Source organism: Erithacus rubecula, assembly GCF_903797595.1.
Source record: "Erithacus rubecula genome assembly, chromosome: 11".
Lineage (NCBI taxonomy): Eukaryota > Metazoa > Chordata > Aves > Passeriformes > Muscicapidae > Erithacus > Erithacus rubecula.
This window is the reverse complement of record NC_136663.1, coordinates 18,328,644-18,352,730: the sequence shown is the minus strand read 5'-3', so window position 1 is coordinate 18,352,730 and position 24,087 is coordinate 18,328,644. Positions and strand designations below refer to the sequence as shown.

General features: G+C 43.6%; 1 protein-coding gene across 1 annotated transcript in view; it reads left to right on the top strand.

The window, feature by feature from the left end:
- Positions 1-16,795, top strand: part of INPP5D (inositol polyphosphate-5-phosphatase D) — a 53,295-nt gene extending 36,500 nt beyond the window's left edge. Inside the window, exons 10-28 of the mRNA XM_079314773.1 lie at positions 799-905; positions 1,424-1,526; positions 2,383-2,579; positions 3,332-3,449; positions 3,891-3,987; positions 5,095-5,233; positions 5,901-6,009; positions 6,165-6,253; positions 6,389-6,470; positions 7,625-7,714; positions 7,877-7,990; positions 9,102-9,184; positions 9,668-9,755; positions 10,445-10,594; positions 11,339-11,432; positions 11,663-11,770; positions 12,274-12,546; positions 14,297-14,870; positions 15,747-16,795. Coding sequence (XP_079170899.1) covers positions 799-905; positions 1,424-1,526; positions 2,383-2,579; positions 3,332-3,449; positions 3,891-3,987; positions 5,095-5,233; positions 5,901-6,009; positions 6,165-6,253; positions 6,389-6,470; positions 7,625-7,714; positions 7,877-7,990; positions 9,102-9,184; positions 9,668-9,755; positions 10,445-10,594; positions 11,339-11,432; positions 11,663-11,770; positions 12,274-12,546; positions 14,297-14,870; positions 15,747-15,749 — 2,618 coding nt within the window. The 3' untranslated portion in view covers positions 15,750-16,795. The remainder of the gene's footprint in view (positions 1-798; positions 906-1,423; positions 1,527-2,382; positions 2,580-3,331; positions 3,450-3,890; positions 3,988-5,094; positions 5,234-5,900; positions 6,010-6,164; positions 6,254-6,388; positions 6,471-7,624; positions 7,715-7,876; positions 7,991-9,101; positions 9,185-9,667; positions 9,756-10,444; positions 10,595-11,338; positions 11,433-11,662; positions 11,771-12,273; positions 12,547-14,296; positions 14,871-15,746) is intronic.
- Positions 16,796-24,087: the final 7,292 nt, after the last annotated feature.

Below are 24,087 nucleotides of genomic sequence, written 5' to 3'. Positions count from 1 at the left end.
AGAAGATTCCCCATAGAGCTGGTTGCAATAGAACCATTTTTCTTCTGAAAAGCAATATCACTTGAAAAAAAACCCCAATATTCTGCAGGACATGCTGACTGCTGTGATTATTTTTGATGGCAAAAGACCACTCAGTTTCAGTAACATTTTTCAGTGAATTTCTCTTGATATTTTTGTATGTAGATTGGTATCTCTCACCACCAACAATGCCAGTTTGGTCTCTGATTGCCTGATTCAAACAAATTCCCCTTTTTTCTGTTGTCTTTCTGAACAGGCAGCTCACTGAAGTTGAAACAAGGAGATTTGTGAGAAAGTAGATGATGCCCTTGGGCTCTATCCTGCTAGAAAATCAACCTGTTGCTGGCAGTAATTGAAAAGATGAGCTTACATGCATGGCTTTCTCCACCTGGTGTTCATAATAATTAGCTGCTATTTTAGATGGAGGAATCACCTTTACCACCAAATGAGGTCTTGCATCCTCTTTAACAGATGGAGAAGGAATGCATATAGGCTGGCTTAGGATAAGGGGGGATTGCCTACATGAAGTTAAGGCTTCATTTCAAGGCTTGGGATGGAAAAGAGCTCCAAGCAGAAGAGTTTTGGGGGTCCTGTTCACTTGGAGACCAAATCTGTTCCTATTGAGAACAGGATTAAGCAAGTTTAAAATGCAGGTCTGCAAGGCAAACTGCACAGACAGAGAAGACCATGTAAATCCCAAGCCTTTGAGCAGGGTTCTGTTCATTTTGGTGGGACCCTTATTTCAATGACTGCAGCTTGGGACACCCAGCCTTTGTTCAGTCTTGCAGCTCATCAAGTCCCAGAAGCTTCCAAACAAGCTGGTGATTGTTCTGGAAACAGAAAAAGAAAAAACACAGCGGAAGGAATATGTTTTTTCTGATTCCAAGGTATGTACATGGTGTTTCTTTCCTGCTGGCCTGGAGCAGGTACCCAGGTGGGAGTGGAACATGGGACATTCATTGGTAGAAAGTGGAACTGTTGAAGGTCAGTAGTTGCCCTTGTAAAAAATAAATTTCTCCTTTGTTCTGGAAACATCCAGAAAATGAGCAAGTATGCTGTCTAAAGGGAGATAATGGACACTAAGTGCTGTCACTGAGGCAAGAGGACAGAGCAAGCACTGAGGAGGAGCAAGGAGTCAAGATGGCCACTGTGAAAAGGTTCATATAGACAAAGAGTGAGGAAAAGATTTTTCTCTGACCACCTCAGCATTTGTTAAAGCAATGCACAAGCTAAATGCCTAAAAAAGCACCACAAGAAAGGCAGTCTCTTGGAAGGTTTCAGGATAGTGCAGAGCTGCTCTGCTGTTCATGTGTGCTGGGAATTTCCTGATTCAGCTGATTTTTCAAGAGGTCATGTCAGAGGAGTTAAAGTATCAAATTAATTTTCTCTGCTTCTCCCTGTCTAGAAGAGAGAAGGGTTCTGCCAGCTTCTGCAGCAGATGAAGAATAAACACTCTGAGCAACCAGAGCCTGATATGATCACCGTCTTCATTGGCACCTGGAATATGGGTATGGGCTCCCTTCTGTCATGGGCACTCCTTCCAACACTGCATAAAGGTGTGCTCAGCTGGCACAACCAGCTCCAGACTCTCTGTGTTCCATGGCAAGTCTGTACCCCAGGGCTGTCCTCTCCCTGGGACGGGGAAGAGCTGATATCTAGGCTTACTCTTGCATGTGGTTTGACATTTCTCATGGTTCTACTCAAAGGACCATGATGTTGTCCCTGTTGGGTACTGAAGGATTGCTCAAGTGACAAGGAATTGTGGCTGGCACAAAGCTGATGGATGCAGCAGTGCACATCATCCTCCACCCTGCAGAAAGGACAGGATAAATTCCACAAACTGCACATCAGCTGCTCTCATTTGACTAGGGACAGTTCATGTCCAGGCTAGGAAGACAGGTGAGAGTCTGTGGTACTTAGAGAAAGGGACAGGATGTGGTTGAGGACAATGGAATATAAGTTATTTTTCTCCCTTTTGGGACAGAAGCCTGGTTCAGCTGCTGTGAGCTGAGCTGTCTGTGCTTGGCAATCCTTAAGGAATAAGGTGAAGGTAGTGGCAGGCCAGGAGGAGTACAGCTCCCTCATTTTCCTCCTGACTGGTCTTGGCCTTGGAAAGCTGATGAGAAAGAGGAAGGTGGTCAAAGCAGAATCTTTTCTCAGTGACTCAGGGGGAAGTATCATTGTCATCTTGGAATAGCATGCCCTGGCTGATACTGATACCTTAAGTGCCTTCGCTCTTTAGGCATCAGTACAAAAATGATACGAGATGTGAAGCCCATCATTTCTGTCTCCATGTGTTATCTTCATCCTGGTTTTGATAGGACATGATCTGACTTCCTTTGGTGTTTGATGTGTTAATAAAAGGTGCAGCCCCACCCCCAAAGAAGATCACCTCCTGGTTCCTCTCCAAGGGGCAGGGGAGGACCCGTGATGACACTGCTGACTACATCCCTCATGACATCTATGTGATTGGCACCCAGGAGGATCCCCAGGGAGAGAAGGAATGGCTGGAGACCCTAAGGCAATCTCTGCAGGAAATCACCAGTATCAGCTTCAAAGTGGTGAGGGGTTATTCCAGCTATTTCATGGAACTCCGGAGACAAGGATGTACATGTCATACAAATAAAAGAGATGGGAACAAGTGGGGTTTTGCTTGTGCCTCCTCCCTTCCCCTCCCTTTATTGTTGTTGCATTTGGGTGAGGGAGAGTGAACTGAACATGACTGTGGTCTCCACAAGGTACTCCCCTGGAGCTCACTAGTTTGACCTGTTGCTATGGACAGTGACCCCCCCACTGCCAAAGTAGGGACCCTGCCAGCCTAGGAGCAAGGGGAGATGTTGAGCACTCAAGTCAAGTGCTGGTGTTACTTCGACCTTCAAAAAGGAGGAGATTGTTAAACTTCCTGAGTCGATTGTAGCCTAGATCTTGCCCTAGGCTACTGCACTTTCAAAGTTGGATATAACAGTACACAGGCAGAGTCATAAGAGAAAATAAACCTTATTAAGGCCAGCTAATAACCATTCCTGGGTTTCAGTGATGTCAAGAAACAAATCTAAGCGTATATGGAAGGCTAACTCTCATGGTGATTGGGAAACTATTTTGTGCAAGAAAAATAATCCAAAGATTAACTAGCAAAAAGGACTAGAAAACAGCAAGGTCCCTCCTTCCAGCATTGATTAAAATGACTGAAAACATATCCTGAGCACAGGAATTTCTGTAGAAATGCTATCAAAGGAGTCAGGAAGGCTGCAGCCACAGTGCAGCTTGGCAGGTTATTTGCAGAAATAAAACCTCTACCCTTCCATTCCTGCAGATAGCCATCCATACCCTCTGGAACATCAGGATCGTTGTCCTGGCCAAGCCAGAACATGAGAACCGCATCAGCCACATCTGCACAGCCAATGTGAAGACAGGCATCGCAAACACGCTGGGTGAGGCATCCAGACACCTGGGATCTGCTCAGCCCACTGCAACAGCTCTCCTGCACTCCTTGGGCAACATAACTCCTAAAGTTAAATCCCACTAACACTGGTTGAATTTAACCTTATAAGAGAGGAAATCTATTTGTGTGTATACTTAGCATACACACATATATATTTATATTCCTAGCAAACACTTTTGACTGGCTATTGGATTTCTCTTTCTTGGGTTTCACAAGGAAATTGCACTTCTCTCCCTTCAACAAATTTTTTTAGCACCCTTAAAAATTTGTTCCCACAATCTGTGCTGTAAGCACTAAATTTTTCTGTGGTGATTAAGTAAATTTCTCTTCTCCATCCTCCAGTTCACATGTGCTAGGTGCTTTATTGTCTTTGCTAGACTCAGCCTTGAGGTAGATTAATTTTTTGTCATTTTTGGCTTCCCTTTGCCAGGTAATAAAGGAGCAGTGGGGGTGTCATTCATGTTTAATGGAACCTCCTTTGGGTTTGTTAACAGCCATTTGACTTCAGGGAGTGAAAAGAAACACAGGTAAGATACATCCTCTACTCTCAAAAATGGCTGTTGAGCCAGGGTGAATTTCTCTGGACCATGTTTGGAAGGAGGGCCCACCAAACAGGAACAAACATGTTTTCCTCACCATAAAAAAAAAACAAACAAAAAAACAAAAAAAAACCCCCACAACAACAACAACAACAAAACAAAAAACAAAAAACAAATAACAAACAACAAACAAACAAAAAAGTTTAATGTCTCCTGGGAGAACAAGGAACTTCTGCTATGAGGCCATACCACATGGGTGCAGGGGAAATGGATGGCAAAATTGTTTCAAAGCCAGGTGTAAAAGACACACACAACACTTGCATGACCCGTCATGAAAATCCACTGCATGAGGAAAACAGTTCCATGATCTACAGTTTTGGAGAAATGTGGGAAGGCTTTTCCCATCCCAAAATAATGTGCTGAAGGGGACTGTATTCCTCCTCACTGTAGGCAGTGCTTGTGAGCCCTAGGAGACAGGAATACCAGGAGGGAGGTGTAGAACAGGAATATCCCCATGGTGACTAATTTTCTATACCCAGCTGTGAAATAAGTGTTCATGGATTAGGCAGATTTTGGTCAGCACAGGACTGGGAGGCAAAGATCCTGGCACCACTGGGAGATCAGTGCCTGCACTGGGATGAGCTGGAGCAGTTGGAAGGAGTGGTTTTGAAAGTGAAAGAACTTGAAGAGTTTGCCTTGTCATCTCTCCTAGTCCAGGAAACAGATGGTGTGGGATTTTTTGCACAGGGTCTTTGCTACTGATGAAGTTAACTTCTATGGAAGGGTTCCTCAGGGCCTGGAAGAGCTGCCAAAATCAGTGTTTGCTGCTGAATTCTGAAGGAAACAATCTAATGCTGGGTTTCTAGGACATGTAGCTCAGAAAAGCACAGCCCCAGAATGCAGCAGAAGTGGCTCCAGGAGCACATTTTCTGGGCCTGTCTGCTGGGATGGCAAGTTCTCAGTTTCTGATCTGCTCCTCTGTAGCTGCTGAGTTGGAGCAGCTCCCGCCTGGTAAAGCTGCAGCTTCTGCCATCCCAGGCATTGGAAATTACACGGCAATTTAGGATGTCAGGCAGATGTTTCTTGTCTTGACAGACGCAACCAGAACTACATGAACATCCTGCGCTTCCTGACACTGGGAGATAAGAAACTGAGTCCATTTAACATCACTCATCGCTTTACTCATCTTTTCTGGCTGGGAGACTTGAACTACCGTGTGGAACAGCCCCCGACGGTGCGGGATGCTGCGGGAAGCCCTGCAGGGACAGCACACTCTGTTGCTATAGGAGTGCTCTCCTCTTCCAATCTAGGGCAACATGGCAAAAAGAGGGGAGACAGAAGGGATCCCCAGGGCGTGAGCGTGGCCCCAGTTGAGGGAGAGTAAAGAAATTCCCTTTGCCCTCTTCAAGGATTAATGGACCAGGAATGCTATCTGGCACGCTTTGCTGCTTCAGGCAGCCTTGGTTGCCCAAATCTCCCAACTTTCCTTCCCACCGTGAAGTATCTGTCCCTGAATGGCTCAATCCAGAGATTGCCTTTCTGCTCGGGTTGATGAGCTTGGAAGGCTCAAACAGGCCTTCAGGAACAGGCAAGCTATCATAAATACTGGATAGATTTCAGTATGTGGGAGAGAACACCAAGGTTGGTGTTGATGTGCATGTGGTTGTGAGTGTGTGTGTTCTTGTGTAGGGGATGTGTGGGGATTTCAATACCTGTTTTGAAAGACAAATGTTCAGCCACACAACAGAGGTTGAGGCTTTTCAGTGAAGGGAAGGGTGGGGAAGTGGCAGGGGGTACAGTTCTGTCAAACAGTTCAGGAACACTCACCAGTTTACTGATGAAGGGAGTATTTATAAGAAGGTTTTGCATCATCTGCAGCTCTGCTATTTCCCTGTTGGCAGGAAGCAGAGAATATTATCCAGAAGATCAGGCAGCAGCAATATCCGGAGCTGCTGGCTTTCGACCAGCTTCTCCTCGAGAGAAGAGACGAAAAGGTGTTCCTGCAGTTCGGTGAGATCCTGCACTGGCTGGCAGGTTCCTCTGCTACATCCACCAGCTCTCTCTGCCAGCCCCAGCATGGGGCAGGGGGTACAGGGCAGTGGCTCTCTTGCCCAGGTGAGGGTTCCCAATGGCCAAGCTGTAACAGAGCTCTTTCCCTGTTTTAGAGGAAGAGGAGATTACTTTTGCTCCAACCTACCGCTTTGAGAGAGGCACCCGGGAGAAGTATGCTTACACCAAGCAGAAAGCTACAGGGGTAGGTGAAAATTGATTTCCCTCCAGAGGTATATGGATTGAACAAATACGTGGTGCCTGGGTGAATGAATTTCCTGTTCTTTTGTGAACTGGCCCTTTCCATTCTTCTTGACTTTACTTCTCCTTTGGTTTGCAGATGAAGTACAATTTGCCATCCTGGTGTGATCGAGTGCTCTGGAAATCCTACCCCATGGTGCACGTTGTGTGTCAGTCCTATGGTGGGTGGAGAACAGATTGTTGATAGCAAGGCAACCAGTCTGAAACGGAAATGATTCAGAACAGAGTCTGTAGGATCTCCCTGCACTGCCAGGCACTCAGCATAGAGGGACCTGATGTTAAACCAGGCAGAGGGGAGCCAAAATCTCTCTGCCTGTAACCTTACAGGATTGGGAATTCATTCTGTTATTCTTTTATATGCAGAACACCACCTGGACAGTTGCAGCTGTCCAACTTTAGGCCGTACTGTAGGATCATTTTACACCAGTTATTTCTTGGCAGCAACAACCACTTTTCCTGTGCAGTCACTACCAGGAACTCCTGACAGTGAGTGCCAGCAGGACAGACCCTGTGTCCAGTCTGCAGAGACTGGAGCTGCAAACACATCTCTTGTATCAAGTCATATTCCAGAAGAACTGTGTATTACCAAGAGCCTGTTCCCTTTCCTGCTGAGAACCATCACTGAAGTGCAGTGCAGGAAAGTGAAAAAGCCCACAAAACCTGTTTAATAAAAGGCTCAAATACCAGTTCCTCAAATGCCATCGATTATATGTAGGACTGAGCATCTGAATATGCTATTCATTGTTCCCTCTGCATGGATTGGGAGAAGGGCTGTGGAAGTCTTTCAGGGATAAGGTAGGCTGATCTGATCACAAAGCCCATGATGCTGAGGTGTGGGGTTAAATAGGCACCTCTGGAATGATTGGGTTTGCTGGAACTCAGTGTGTGCTTAGATCCAATCAGGCCTTGCTCGCCCACAATTAAGCTTGGGCCAGGAGTTGCTTTGTAACACTGAAGTAGCACCAGTGTAGTACTCTTGTGTGACTTCCTGCCTTATTAGAGCTATAATTAGCTGTGCATGTTGCAGAGGTAACCAGGAAGCCTGTAAGGGCTTTTTGTACTGGAGGAATCTAATACTGACAGTCATCTACAAAACAATACAGTAAAATGGTGTCCCTTAACCAAAGCTTTCTGTATTCAGACAGAAGATTTACATTCATGTGTACTGACATGAGTTTATGTAGAGCAACACTTTTGACTAGAGACAGTTACCAGAGAGACTGTTAACATTTGCTGGAAAATTACTGAATAATATTTCTTTGGCAGTGATCTCCCCGGAGCAGGGCAGTAACCATCCTCCCTTTTTCACTGGCAGGCTGCACCACTGACATCATGACAAGTGATCACAGTCCTGTGTTTGCCACCTTTGAAGTGGGAGTCACCTCACAGTTCGTTTCCAAGAATGGTCAGTCAGGTTGGGTGCATGTGTACTATCTTCACCTTGGATACAGAATGCAGTGCTTTATATATACTGAGAGAAAAGTTTGACCCCTTAAGAGTCCACTCAAAAATGCCCTCTCTTTATCTCTTGCTGAAAGTGACATTATTTTCCCTTCGTCTTTCCTAGACTCCAAATACACAGATTCCCAAGGAGAGATAGAGTTCCTGCACTGCTACGCTACTCTGAAGACCAAGTCCCAGACCAAGTTCTACATTGAGTTTCATTCTAGCTGCTTAGAAAGTATGGGTTTGCCCATCTTTATTGTTTCTGTCAAAGTTTTCTGCATGTTTGGATTATTTCTCCTTCTTGCTTTGATCTAAAAAATAGCTATGTGGAGCATTTGTCAATGCACAAAAAAGAGATGTCCTAAAGATTTGCTGTAGTTTGCAAGACATTCTATACTATCAGCAATACAATCCAAACCCTACAGCCAAGGTAGCTCTAATCCATGCTTAGACATTTAGCCTTCCAACAGTTTTTCCACCTTGTTTGTCAGTCTGATAACTTCTTTCGTGGTGTGAAACTTTTATTGTTCTGCTTATCAAAGAGAAAATGCCTACATAGCAAAGACACGATTGATTAAATTTCTAATTGTGCCTGCTAGAAATGATCAGGTGATTTCAAAACAAAGTATCTGCATTATGCTACCAAAATTAATTTAAAATAATTGAATTTAAAAGAGTAAGTCAGAGGATCAACTAAAAGGGAAATGAATGCTAGTGATGTGACTTTGTAAGTGGGCCTGTGTACCCTGCAGCACTGCAGATTGCACTGCCAGTGCCCATGCTGTGGGGCTGAATCTCAGCTGTTTATGTAACACAAGCCTACGTGCCCTTGCTGTGGGTTTTTTAAAGCAATTTCCCATCACAGAGCTGCTCTTGTAAGTGGGACAGCAAGCCTTTGGTGGATGCTTCATCACATTATCGCGTGTCAGAGCGCTGTGTCAAAGACAGTTCCATAAAAGATTATTTTTTGGCTGTATCAAAATTTGCATAAATTTCTATGGAAACAGTGTATTACGAATCTTAAATTAGAATTTCAAAAGTATGCTATCTTGAGTGGTGTAGGAAGAGCTGTCATGTTCTTATCCTCCGGTCCATGTATGCACTGAGCTCCTCAGTGCCAAGTTTAACTGCAAAATGAAACCATTTAACAATGCTCTAGCAAAACAACTTGCAAATTTACTGTATAAAAATTCATCCAAAGCTCAGACCTAAAGCTACTTAATACTTTTAAAAGTTGTGCCCAAGTAGGAAAATAATTGTTGGCTTTTTGGAGACATAGTGAAGAGGATTTGTAGCTCAGCTCTTGCTGTCTCTCTCCTGGTAAACTCTTTCTTGTCCCTTTTCAGGCTTTGTAAAGAGCCAGGAAGGAGAAAATGAGGATGGAAATGAAGGAGAGCTTGTGGTAAAGTTTGTTGAGGCACTTCCAAAGGTAAACTGGGACTATACCTCCATATTCATATGGAAGAGAAGCTTCTGCTTTCATCCCATAAGCAATGTTATGTCTTTTACTTGCATAACTACTATTTTCAGGAACATTCTTGTGGTCTTGTTTACAGTCAAAGGGACTGTAAGAATGCAGGATGGGCTTAGGCTAAACAAAGTATGTTGTAAGCAGGAAAGGACTTTCATGTCCGTGTACTTACATCTCTATCAAGAATTTTGCTGGTGCAATTATGCCATTCAGGACGAGGACTTTTTCCTCACCTTTTTAGTGAACATAATGCTGGTTTGAACAGGCCCATTTTTAAAGTTTTAAATGGAAAATAAAACATCTTAAAGAGTAACTTTGCCCTGGAATTTCTTTGCCTGGTCAGAAAAAACTTTCTCTTGATATATTTTAGAAAAGTCCCAGGGAGAAGTGTGGTCCTGTCAATCATATGTTGTATTGACCCACCTTAACTTGTTTTTGCAGCTGACTCCAATTATTTCAGACCCAGAATACCTACTGGATCAACATATCCTGATCAGCATTAAGTCATCAGACAGTGATGAATCTTATGGTAAGTGCTTAGCTCTAAAGTTCTGTATGAGTCAAAATCTACTTAGATTCTTCCAAACTGCTGAAAGAGTGGGAGAGAACAGAAGTAACTCCTATATACTGAACATCTATGATTTAGAAATCAGCATACACAGAAATACACTGTGGGCAATATTTTGTGAAGTAACTATGATTAGAGGAATATGAACTCAAAGCAACAACAGGTGTGAGCTTTACCAGCTCTGGAAGAGCAGTGGCTTAAAAAGAAAGTCCTTTACAGGAGCTAAATCAGCATTCAGCATCTTTAAGTGCATTTATTCAGAACATACAAATCCTGTTTCATTTGCACTTACTTAAGGCATTTCTCCTGGCTACAGGAGCTCGGCTTGTGGCTCCCAAATTCTCACCATCCAGAGACTGCAGTCCTTGTCCACAGAAGGCTGTTTGCCTAAATCCCATTAACAGCAATAGCAGCCATAGGCTCATATTTTCCTTACCAGGAATGGAAGCTCAGAACCCTGAAGCTATCCACAGGTATCTTTGGTGCCTAAATCCTTCACACATACATGAAGTGAAATAAATGCCTCTAATTTCTCAGGAGATATTATGCTCCTTACTGTGATCACAGACCTGTCAGTGCATTGGTAGTGCAAAATATCTCAGTGCTTAGTTTCTTGGTCCCAGCCTCCTTGTCTCCCTGTTGTCTTTTAGGGGAAGGCTGCATTGCCTTGCGAACAGAAGCAACAGAATCCTTAGCTCCTATCCATACTGTGCTGACACACCATGGAGAGAAAACAGGGATTTTCCAAGGTGAAATCAAGTTACAAACGTCACAAGGAAAACAGAGAGAGAAACTGTATGGTAAGGAATGTCATCATCTCTGCAATGCTCATGCTAGAGAATGCTCACCTCAAAAGATTTCTGATAACTGTCAAGGAATTGAAAATTATCTCTGCAGTGCCTGTAGTCACAGAGAGTGCTTTTGGTACTGAGTTCAAGGAGGTGTGAGTATGGTTAGCTTTCAGGAGCATACCTGTACTCTTTCAGGAAAACAGAACAATTTGATTCCATGGGGGTTTTCATCATTCAGGTAAATTCAGCAGACTGAGAGAGCCCCCTGTCTGTCACCAACAATGGTTTTATTGAATGGGAATACCTTACTTCCACTTGTGACAAGACACGCTCCATACCAAGCTCTCCTTACTCTGGTCATCCTGGAGAGCAAAGATTATGTTAGACTCTCAATGAACAGTTCCTTAGCTAGAAGAGCACAAACTTTACTTCTTTCAGCTTGATACCTGTTGTTCTCATTCAGTGTACAGAAGCAGCCATTTACAATTACTCATGACATTTACAACTATTCTCAATGGTAAAATGACTGTATGTGGCTGTTTGGTGGGTCATGACCTTTGCATTTCAAAATATACATTTCTTCCTCTGTCAACAAGACATGACATGTATTAGTGGGCAGTTGAAAACATAACAGCAACAACAGTTTAAAACTGTCTATCACTATGATGGACAAAAAGACTTGCCTTAATGAATATGGGAACACAGAAAACTTGAGCAGACTCTGGAGATATGTGTGCCCCTTCTTTCCTTCAGATTTTGTCAAGATTGAGCGGGATGAAATCACTGGTCAGAAACCAAAGAGCATCAGCAATTTAGAGCCTAACAAAGACTGGGATCAGACTAACAGGTAAAGGGCAAGTGGGGAAGTCAGTTCCAGGAAAATTTTTGGCACCATAAATGCAAAGTTGGGTTTGTGGGAGCAGCATCAACAGGTGTGCTGAGCACTGGGAAGCTGCTTTGTGGCTCTCTGGTCAGGACTGGTAAAGGCTCCTATGTCCAAACCTTCAAAAGCTGAGAATGCATTAGCCAGACTGTGTCCCTGCACCCACTTATAAAAGGTCCTTTTATTTCCAACAGAAAGTCAAAATCTACTAATCTGATGGCCAGAGAAGCAGCAGCCATCGCTCGCCACTGGGGGAGTGCTGTCCCTTCTCCAGACAGCCTGGCAAAGGAGGATATCTTACGGTAACTTCCCACATTACCTCTGACAGCTTGGGGTGGGAAGCTATCCTCAAACTGCCTGGCTTTTCCTTTCCAAGAGTCATAGGATGAGTCTGGGTAAGGCTGTCCTTTCACCTGTTTTCACTTGGGCTTTTCCTTGCAAGCAGCTTCTGTCTGGGCCCAGAATCTCAGGACAGCCCCTGTATGTGGCTGCAAAAACTGACTGCTCTCTGCAGCCTGGAAAGGGAAACATCTGCCACAGCCACATGAACTATTCTGGGGGTGGGGGAGGTGATCTTACCCAGCTGCTTCCTCTCCAGTGGCCAAGGGGAGTGAGGTGCTAACAGGAATCCCACTTATTCCCTGATTCTGAAGCAACAGTGACAAAAAGAAATTTTTAAAAATGTAGGTGGTATTAAATCTAAGCAGTCAGTGGGTACTAACTCCTTTGCAGATGGCAGGGAGACAAAAAAACCCAAAAGTATTTGTGCATGTACCTTCCTAACAATATTTCTTCTCTTGAGCAGCTCCACCCCAACAGACATCAGCAACCCCAACTACCTGGGCATGGCTGCCTTCTCTCATCAGCTCTCTGCAACCTGCCAGCTTAAGCAGACACCTTTATCAGAGCAGGCACCTTCCCTCTGGAACTATGAGCAGCAGTCCAAAGAGAACACCTCCCTAATGGGGCAGAGTCAGTCATCCTCCACATCACCCTCCTTGTCACCTCTATCTCCAAAACCCTCCCTCCAGCCTACAGCAAACAGAAGCATTTGTATTCGGAGTCATTCAGAGTACCAGTGAGTGTTTCAGCTTTGAACTGAGGCTGGGCTCCTCTCCCCTGTCATTGTGCACAGTCACAGTTTCATTATCTGTTTAGAGAGTTCAAGATGCAGCATATTCTTTACATATTTTATCTCTAGAATAAGAAAGATAAGGGAAGGTCACAAGTGCAGACATCACATATTCAAAGAAAACTAGTGTAGCAGTTCCGCAGACTTTTGTGAAAGGAAAGCCAAAGATAATGAGTTAAACTTACAATAATGGAATAGTAATTAAATAATGGAATCTTAGAATCATAGAATGGTTTGGATTGGAATGGACCCTTGTCCTGTCACTATCTGCACTCTTCCTCCTTTGTGTAATCCCCTTTAGGCACTGGAAGGCTGCAGTGAAGACTCCTTGGAGTCTTCTTTAGAGTTAACAATCCAGTTGTCTCAGCCTGATATATGTAGGTTTAATTTTCTACCAAAAGAAGAGAAGTTTACAAAGTTGCTGTAATAACAAAGAAGAAAATGGGGGAACGTGACATAGATCCTTCCCCTGGATAGGAAGGAGAGGTCCTTTGTGTGTTATACATTAAGTACTTTCACTGAATTTCTACTATACAAATGTCCAGCTGCTGCAGAAGCTAGACTCCATGTACTGCCTCTATCACAAGTCTTGATGGAGAATTTCCATCTGGCAACTGAAAATACCCCATCCCTTCCCAGCTTAGTGAGGTGATGAGGCTACTTCACCCTAGTGCATGTGTGCAATCTGTTGCAATCTTGTTGCACACCTCTTCACAGCAAAGAGACAGCTGCTCTCTGAGCTGGGCTGGAGCTCCCTGTGAATGGGTGTGACACTCTGGAAGTCAAAACCTGCAGTAACCAGAGCTGCCAGCACTGCTCGGGTCTGTTCTGTACCTGGCAGTGCTCCATCATGGCTCAGCTCTCTGCTCCTGCATGCACTGACTGCCAGAGAAGAGCTTGAGATGAGGAACACAACTCATTTGAGGACACCCAAAGAATATGTGCCACTCACCTCTGTTCCACTCTGCTCAGTGATATTGAGGCTGATTTTTAAAGTACTTTGCAGGTAAAAGCCTGGCCAAATCAGGTCGAGTGACCCAAACCCACAGGACCTGCTGTGTTCCATTGTACAACTGTGTTGTCTCTCCTGGCTGAGCTGCAGCTCAGTGGGCTCTGCTGAGAATGCACATGGATTGTCTCACCCTACAGCAGAGCTATTATTCTTATATTGTGCATTTGGGTGCATTAAGGAAATTCCTTAGGAATACCATGTTGCATTGGTAGCAAGAGGAGTTTGACCTAGTTGTAAAATGTCACAGTATGATGTGAGCTATTATTTTAAGCCTCTAAACAACCATTTGCATCCTCTCTGCCAGATCTGAAGATTCTCATTAATATTTAAATTTAGATTTGTGTGTGTTGCAGAGTCATCAAAGGACCTGGCACAGTTTGGCTCAGTAGTTTATCTGTGTTTAAAAATAAGCCAAACACCACTTTGACAGGACTGTAACCTAGCAGGGAGTTTACACAATGCTATGCATGTCTGCTCTCTGCTGTTGTGTTACTAATGATTAAACAAAGTAAAAACAATGCACACTTCTGTGGTCTCTCCCCGAGTTTAATTGTTTTCCTGTTGCCCCTTTAGGCAGTCAGTTTAATTTGCTCACACTCATTTACTATTCATGTCCTCTCTAAATCGGTGACTGTCCTGCCTGCTCTTCACAGTCTCCTTTTCACCCTACTTCCATGACTGTAGGCCACCTGACATGGGGAAATCCACAGCAGAGCCTGTGCTGCAGGAGGAGGGCCAGCAAAGGCCAGAGATGTTCGAGAACCCACTGTATGGCTCCATGAGCTCCAAGGGCAAGGTGGTCCCCAAGAAAGAGCAAGAATATCCTAAGGTCTTGCGGAAAGAGCAGCCACCACTGCCTGAGCAGAGCTGTCATCTCACAAAGCCACAAGAACCTGAGTGCAGCAGGACCTCTGGCAAACAGCCATCACCACCTTTCCTGGTGCCCACACAGCGATTCCGGTCCTACACCTCCTCCTGCCAATTGGAAGAAAAGAATTCAGGGGAAAAGAGTCAAGGCAAACCAAAGATCTCGACACCATTGGAAAACTCGGCACCACTCAAAAAACTCGTGAAGCCTTCAAGGGCTGAAGTCAGCCTGAGCATCCAGGGACAGCAGAAGCCGCCCCTTCCCTCCAAGAGCCGGGCAGTGCTGGACATGCAGAACTCCAAGGGCCGTGACTATCGGGACAGCTCCGAGCTGCCGCACTCCGGGAAGCACCGGCTGGAGGAGGGCCCTGTCAGCAGGACAGCTACACCGGTGCGTTACTGGGGGGAGTGAACTGGGGTGGAAGGTCGTCATGGGCTGTGATTCACTGCAACTGGAGTAGGATTGGCTTAGTCACTAAGTCCTCACTCCATGATTCCTGTCCAAGCTCAGTGCTGTCCCACAAACCTACAGGGCTTGCAGAGCAGGGGGTGCCACGGAATATCCTAAAGCAGTACTGCTGCAGAGGATGGCATGTTGTGAAACTATGGCCTTAGCTTTGCAGGAAGTTTTACCTTTTTCTGGACAGTTTAAGCCCGGTTGTCCATAAGAGGAATGCAAATAGTCAGTTCCTTGCTATGTCTTGTTTCGGGCATACTGTGCTGTTCCTGAAAGTGGATGATCCTGGCCTGGCAGCACAAATGTGTAGTATTGGGCAACAGATTTGCTCTGCTATAAGTAATACAAAGATGATTAAAAGTAGTTAGTGAAAAACATCTAGCAGCTTAGAACAGTGTGTCCAAAACCATTGCTGAACCCTGTACTGAAATAATTAGACACATACTTTCCTGGGCTGGTGCATTTATTTTTTGTGGTTTGGTTTGGTTTGGTTTGGTTTGGTTTGGCTTGGCTTGGTTTGGTTTGGTTTGGTTTGGTTTGGTTTGGTTTGGCTTGGCTTGGCTTGGCTTGGTTTGGTTTGGTTTGGTTTGGTTTGGTTTGGTTTGGTTTGGTTTGGTTTGGTGTTGGTTTTGTTGGGTTTTCTTTCAACAGAACATACGACCTGTATGAGAAGGAATAGGAGAAGCCTTAGTAAATGCATTAGGGAGAAAAAGTCCACTTGAGCAGGCTACAGGATTTTTTCTTTTCCATTTCCATCAAAACTTGTAGAATTGTCTATATACAAGCTAATATCTTCTCTTGTCTCTACAGTGAACACGACACAGCAGCTAGTGGTACCCTAGGATGAATCCTGATGGGAAGAACGATGGAGACTACTGCTTTGTTCACACTGATGTCCTCTAGATTGGTTCTAAAAAACACTGAGGAATTTTATTTCTGAGGGTGTATCCCTCCCTGTGATTATGAAAATGTTCGAGCTGAGAAGATTATCCTATGTTGCTCAGACCAAGAGGGGCCAGGACCACAATACCAAACGCAAGTTATTCTTTTGAGTGTCACTTTGGTACTTCCATTAAAATGTGGGTGGCCAAGTACCTGCATTAGTAGATGTTTTGGAAAAGAGGACGGTACAGTACAAGGACTAGAAGATGGAATGGGTGCATTTAAAAACCCCCTTCCTATAAAAGGAATATTTCTATTTTGTGTTACAGGATTCCTTTTAAAGAGTGGTATGTAAAAGAAAGCATCTTAAAAGCGGTACAGCTCCAAAAGCATGTCCCATCCATGGAGCAAAGAGGTCAGGAAGGATGGGGAAAGAATCTGAATAGCAGATACTGATGCAGGTCACACTCTCAGTGAAGCCAGCCTTGCCTGCAACTTGGGGCTGCATCCCTGCACCACCCAGGGGACGTAGCAAGTGAGGGCTGGCCCATGGCACTGCAGCTCCTTTTCCTTCAAGCAGGCCCTGGTTTGATACCCTAACAAACAGAGGGAAACACCAGAACCACAGGCAGAAACGGGAAGAGGAAGGGCCCCTGGAGTAGAGCTGCCTGGAGGGGTGGACAGCAGCACTCCAGCCTGCCTGGCAGCAAGCACTCTGCTTTGGAAGACTGGCCAGCTGGTTTTGGAGCATTCTTAATAGATTAATGCTGACTTTACTGTTCACTTTCGTTCATTGACTGAGAATGAATAATGTTAACATACTTGTCATTTCTGTTATATTTGTGTTAAGTATTAATGCTGTGGTTAATATTAGGCTAAGCCTTTGTGACTTAATCATTGCTCTTGTTTCCATGTTGATTACTTAAAAAATAATAAAATAGCCGCCTTTCTGGTCATTCTTTATTGCTAATTCAGAACTGCCTGTCACATGATTCAGCTTTAGGTGAGTGTTGCACCAGCTTGCTTAGTGACAGTAGTCCCTGCCCAGAGAAAACATCAAAGGCACCAAGGAGAGCTGGGAAGACTCAACAAGGATGACTGAGAATGCATCTGTCTGCACAGATCTTTTGTGGAAACATCTGGTTTGAAAACTACAGGACCTGTTAGCAGGTACAATTACTAATTGTGTGAGTGTAGAAAAGGTACAGTAATCATACTGAAGAGGCAAAGCACAGTCCTTGTGAGAATGGGTGGAAGAGGACTACCTGTAGGTAGAAACCTTTCAAGAGGAGTTGATTTTGTGCCATGCAGGTTGGAATTTCAAGGCATAATTACTGAAGCACCTGGCTCTCCAACCTACAAATCAGCAAGAGACACCATGAGCTTATATTTCTCTTGCTGTATTCACCAGGACCCTCTCTGTGTAATCGCCATAATGCAGTAGCTGTGGTATTTCCCTGGCCCTGGGGAGCATTTCACTTTTCCAGGTTGCAGAAGACCTTGCGTGGCCACCAAGTAAAACCTTCCTGGAGCAGGTGAGCTTTCTCTCCAGCACATAGAGTTAGATCAGTTCCCAGTAATTCTGAGTTATATTCTTCTGTGTGAGGAGATGGAAATCGGATGAGCTTTCTATAAAAAAAATTTAACTTCTCAACAATGAGACAAGCTCAGATTTTTTGGTTTTATCCGTGACTCCCTAAACTGTAGAAAATAAAGTATATTCTCCAAAGTTGAGAAATTAAAAGCTGGATATATATATGTATATGTGTGCGTATATATGTATATATATCTTCATCTATCTATATCATATGGCTTTCTGTGTAAATATTCTCCTTACTGGGAATGCTGCTTAAAATGTGCACAGATTTGCAGACAAACAGTTGGAGAACACTGGACTCGCAAAGGCATAAAAATCCATCCAGGTACTTAATTTGGCCTGCCCTTTAGAAAGGCGTATTGCTGGGGGAGAAAAGCAGCTCTCTTCCAAGTTTCCAGCAGAAAAAAAAATTACATTCCTATTCCTATGCTAAAAATGGATTGCCTACCCACTTGAGGTTCCAAAGAGAGTCTGATGAAATGGTGGCAAATGCCACCAGGCTTTGTGCAAGTTGACAGTGTCCAAAAGAAGGTTCTGTAAAGAGGTTTCTGAAATCTCTCTGGATGAGAGTCTTTTCATGTGAATAGCTTAGACATAGCATGGAGAAGTGGGACAAATGGTGAGACACTACACAGTACTTGTCTCTGTGGCCAGATGGGGTGTACCTTGGATTGGTAGAAGAGGTAACCACAGCTGTGGGAACTTGGCAGATGTGCATATCAGAAAACTGAATTTAATAAATAAGTCTGATGCTTCTGTTTGTTTTATTTAATTTTTTAATTTCTGTAAAAAAGCATCTAAGATGATATCTACTGTTTTTACTGCCCATGTCTTGAACCACATGAAAGCAGAACTGAATACAAGCTGCTATTTCCCTGACACCCCTGAGCCTGAGACCCTCTTGCCAAACTAGGCGCATTTCTCTACCCTCTCTGCTATTTTCCAGTTAAGTTGGTACAGGCAGTATGAGCAAAAGACATGAACTGGAGGATATGAATTGTCCAAAAATGTACTGATTTCCCCCACATGTATTATCTATCCATAACCTTCGGTGTCCTTTATTTTAAGTTCTTAAAATAGCTGGAGTCTTTTTGTACTTATTTCCATGGAGATCCAGCTGTGAAAGATGCTTCAAGTTCCCAGCTACAGGATGTAATATTGCAGAACACAGTTTTAAATCCCCATTTCCTGTCTCCACCTGTTGCACCTAACACCCAATTTCCTTGTCCTCTCAGTGTAAACCACCACAGGGAACCTTTAAACCTTTTTCGAAGATGTTGTGGGCGACACGTTTTCTTCCTTATAAAGGTAGGATCTTAGAGAAAATGGCTCAAGGAAGAGGTAAAACAGAAGGAACGCCAAATTAAGATGAGTTGCTCCAAAATAGCAAGAGGATAGTTTTGATGTTAGAAATGATGTTGCTTAAGATGTAATCTACTGGGACCAAGCACTCTTTCTGTACATCTTGAAACTAACCATTTAGTCACTATCCTCCCGCTTATTTTTAAAACAAAAGGTGTGCTAAAAGTTTATGACTTTTTTTTTGCTGTCCTTGTGATAATACAATAATAGTCCATCTGATCAAAGAGACATATTGTCCAGAAATTGATTGATCCCCAGACCAAGCTCCTTGTTCTTGTAACATTGTGAAGCTCAGATATCTATTTGTGAATAAACTGTGGGCATCAGGACTAACTGACCAAGGTGACGCAGGACAGTCCCCAGAGATCTCCTAACCAGTGTCAGCAGATGAATTGGAAATAGACAATACCCAGATATTTTGCTTTTATTTCCATAATCTCTTCCTGAGAGAAACTGATACTTTTCCCCGTGGGACATTTGCCAGCAAAGCTTGGTCCCTCCTGGCATTTGTGATGTTCCTTGCTGATAACACAGATCAAAGGTGCAGCCAGTGGGCTGGCCTTGGGGAAGTGAGGGTGCTGCAAAGCCTCTCAATCATCAGCTACATCTGTGTGGTGCTCATGTTATTGAGGCTGAAGTATTTTGTGAGGGGTTCAATGGCTTTGCCTATTCTTTGTGCCCAGCTGGCACTGTCTCACATGCTGGTCACACCTGCCATCAAAGGGCTGCTGCAGTCCTCAGGGCATTCCTGCAATTCCTACAGAATTTATTATGCAAGTGCTGCAGAATAATCCAAATACTCCTTTCAATGTGCAGGAAAGGTGTTAGCTGCAGAGGTACAAGATGTTCTTTCTAAATATATATGTAAGCAAACATCAAGTTATTACTCACATGAATATGAAAAAGATCTTCCTAACTCCACAGTGTGTGCATGGTGTTGTTTCAAATAAGGCTCCTAATAAAAAAGTATTTTAAGATTGCATTTGCATTAAACTTCTGAAGTTTCTCAGAAATTCTTTCAGAGTTGAATCCCAGGTTGACAGAAGAGAGAGATTTCTTTTTGCCTACTGTAATTTGCTATATTTTTTTCTGCATTATCTTATTATGCATCATCACAAAGCATTATCTCATTATGCATCACCAAATTTCCTTGAACTTCTGTTCTCAGTTAATTACCATTATTCAGTTTCATTAATTTTATTTGCATATAATCTTTGCTCTAGCTCCCAAGTCAGCTGAACTAAAGGATACTTCAGTGTACCCTTTTAGATGAAAAACTGACTGACATTCTTCTGTAGCTCTAAGAAAACTGTGATCAGAACTGTTTTACAAATCCCAGTATTGCAGAAATCATCACAAAAACCAGACATGGATCTGCTGAATATGAGGCTTGGACTGGAGAATCTCTAGAGGCCCATCCAGACTCAGCTATTCCATACTTGTATGGTTCTATTTAACAGAGACCCTTCTGTGCCAGGGATGGTAATCTGCTACATATTACAGTTATTATTAACACTTTACTGCATTTTTTCCCAAGGTCTGGTCTAGATTACAAAGAATACAAATTAGTCTCTCTTATCATGAAGTATTAGATTATATCACAACTAATAAAGATAGCACAGAACAGGGTAGTAAATGTTGGGCTCGAGAAAGAATGCATGGATGGAAATGGATGAAGGTGTCCAGCAACATTCAGAAAGGTTACACAAAAGCAACTAACAAAGATTTCATGGAAGGAGAGGGAACCCAGTAGAACGGAGGTAGGTAAAAGCTCTCTCCCATAGAAACAGGTCAGACATAGAAGAAGAAAGTAAAGGCAGCAAAGAGACTGGAAAATAAAGATATCTTTGCAACAGAAAGGATGGAGAGTTAGCACAGAATTTATTTCTGCTCCATACTTCACAGTCATTTGCATCATGACATTATGACTTGAAGTACAAAGAAAATGACCAGGTGTGGAACATGTTCCCTCTTTTCCAAGATAAACTGAAGATCCAAAACAAAGCTGCATTCAAAAATAGTGTTTTGAGTGTCACTTTGGGAAGAGCACCAGTGATCAATATCTTCCTGGAAAATTAACATTTCTGGTTCCCAGTCAGAAGCAGTGAAGGAAGTAAGTGAATCTGAGCACCAAGCTTCAGGGAAACATCCCATCAGATACTGCTCCACTTACCTCAGAGCAGGGATCCATTCTGTCACCTGAGTGTCAGTCACAACACAGCTCAGAATCAGAACTGGGCTGGAGGGGGCCCTGATGGGACCCTGCAATCCATTCACCACACCAGCAAAGAGCAAGCTACTAAATCATTCACCATGTTTTCTAGTGAGACCCTCTTGCCAAACTAGGCACCATGTTTTCTAGTGGCCTTACAAACCTCCCACAGGAGAGATTCTCATCTGCCTCTAGCAGTCTGTTTCAAGCTTCACCAGTCCTTCCTCATCTCCAGGGGTCATTTTTTGGGTTAAATTTAGGCCCTTTCAGTGTAATCCTGTCCCACATGAACAAGCAGATCAGGCAATTGTCTTAATTTTCTGACATGCATATTTACACAGTGCTGTCTTGTTTCCCATAAGTTTTCTCTGTATTACAGTAAACAATTCCAACTGTCTGAGTCTTTCTTCTGGATCAAATCTCCTATATACATTTGTCATTCCTGCTGGGCTACTCTGACATTCTCAATTCTTCCTGAAATGTGCTGGCTAAAGCTGGACATGTCTCCACCAGAAGTCCTGCTTTTTCCTCTATGGATGTGGAGTGCAATATTCATTGGAGGCACAGTTTTTGCTTCTCACTGCAGAAGGAGCTTTCTGAAAAGCAGGCTAATTTGTTGGAAGTCTGAAATTTTTACTCCTGATTTAGAGTGTTGAACAAATTGATAGATTTTGATGCTGCTGGTGGGAGAAAGGTGGTTCAAGTGAAAAAGCCACTTTCAGCCCAGAACAAACTGTTTTGTCACATGTTCTTACAGTTCTTGTGGATATAAAAGGAGAGCAGGATGACAGATGATGACATGGAGCAGGGATATGCTATTGGAAAGACTTCCAGAAATCTCAGATATATTTAAGAATATTGTATTGGAGTAGAAGAAGCATTGTTGCCAGGTACTATAAAGAAAATCAGGATGGACATTTTTTTTTCCCCATGTAATTTCCACTCACACTGATTCTTTTTCCTGCCCTGCTGAAAAAAATAGGAACAATTATTCTCCCTCCTAGTTTTGTGAGAAAAGCCTGCTCTCAAGATGATCTGAAGGACTTTTTTTGGAGCGGATGAAAAAAAGCAGGGGATTGTCAGTTTCAAACACAGTGAGGCAGTTTGGGGCTGATTATATATTAAAGCCAAGGCAAAAGCCTCAGGAGAGGAGTTATTGAGTCTGATCCCTGTATTTCTGTATCTTTGCCTTTCCCTTTTCCTCATGCTGCAGTTGCTCTCCTCTTTCTCTGCAAAGGATTAAGATATAGAGAAGAAGATTTGACAGGATGAATTTCTCTCAGCACTGCCCTTTCAGAGTTCAGTAACTATAGCTGTAGAATTAGGACTTGACCTTACAGTTGTTACAAACAACCCAGACCCCGAGTGGGAAAGAGTTATAAAAGTTTTATAGAGAACAATAGAAGATAAAAGGGACAATGCTGGGAGCGTGGCCAAATGCCAGAGCCTTGTGCACAAAATGGCAGCTCCACCTTTTATACCCCTGGTATTGCATCAGCTTTATGCACATTTATTTTGATTTCACATAGTCTTGCCCCATGTCACTCTTTTTGGTATCCATGTAGTTTTGTCACTGCAGTCATCAGGGTTGTCACTGGATGAAGTTCTATTCCTTTTAATGTCATGTCTCGAAGGTTTGGCCAGCAAGATAAACTCATAAACCCACACTGCAACATACAAAACCATCCTCACAACTCGGCCAACATCAACCACTTTATAACACATATTATTATTAGCAATGTCATAATATTTAACATCAATTCATAGAATATCCTGTGAAAGCCAATTCGCATTAACTTGTTTCTCATGCAGTAACAGGTAATTTTAGGTTTTTAAACAACTAAATTGATTTTGTGATGTGTAAGTAGAATGAAATAGGCTGTGTTCTTACACTTGGCCAAATTAGCTTTATGGAGAACACACAACCTTGTGCAATGTGTACTTGATAAGACAGAGCTGTGCATGAACTATTATTAACTCAGCGAGCAGCACACTCTCCTCCAGTCTAATAATCTAGTGAATCATCTATTTCACGCTGTTACAATTTCATAATTGCATCTTCATTCATTTACTTAAAAGAAAAACAAGGCAATTTAGGCAGTCCAAGACAAAAAGCATTATGAATTCTGCCCAGTTTCTAATTAAATCACAATAATATGGTTACCTAACACATTACTTAGGAAGTTAATGTCAGGAAAATTCACAAACGCTAGAGGTTTATGTCCAAAAAGGAGACAGAGGAGTCCTGCAATTTTATTAGAATAAAGGGAGAGAGTTCACTGGGCCACACCTCCGTGCAGTTCCTCTCTCGAGGTTTCAGAGGGCACAGCCTCCTTTTATCCCAAATCCCTGGCTGCATGGTGCCCTCTTCCTTCCCCATGGGCTGAGCTGCTGGGAAGGTTCAGCCTTCCACATATTGCCCCTTGAACCTGGCATTTTATCCCGACGTTCAGAAGCTCAGCCTTGTGCAGACTCTTTTCTGTTTCAGGAGCCAAACTGGGCCGGGTAAGGGACCTGCTGCCCAAAGTCAGCAGAGACATTAAGAGCCATTAACACCCATCGAATTGCTTGTAAAGACATTAAAACATCTTTCCTATCATTAAGCAGTTGAAAGTAGAGCAATAGAGAGAGTTCTTACAGATTTTTACATTTGCCAGAGAATGTGGCTTCTTTGTGAGGCTGGCCAGAAGGTGGGAGGGCAGGGAGGGTGGCATAGTAGCTTGGGCCGTGTTCCAAATGAAGTAGTTTTTCCAGAAAGCCTCAAGCTCCATTTCATGTCACCACCACCCTCCCTGAAGGCTGTTCAGCCTCGAGAGGGGCCCCCATCCCTGTGTGTCCGTGTCTGCAGGGAGGGCTCCCAGCAGAGCCCAGGCTCTGCTAGGGGCTCCAGCAATGGCACCAGAGAAACGGGCAGGGACTGATCTCAAAAAGTTCCCCCTGCACAAGAGACAGAACTTCTTCCCAGCCCTGAACAGAAGGTGTGGGCTGTCCTCACAGGGGATATTCCAGAGTCCTCCGGATACAATCCTATGCCCTGTGCTCTGGGAAGGCCCTGCTGGAGCAGGGCGGTGGAAGCAGATGAGCCCCTGTGTGTCCTC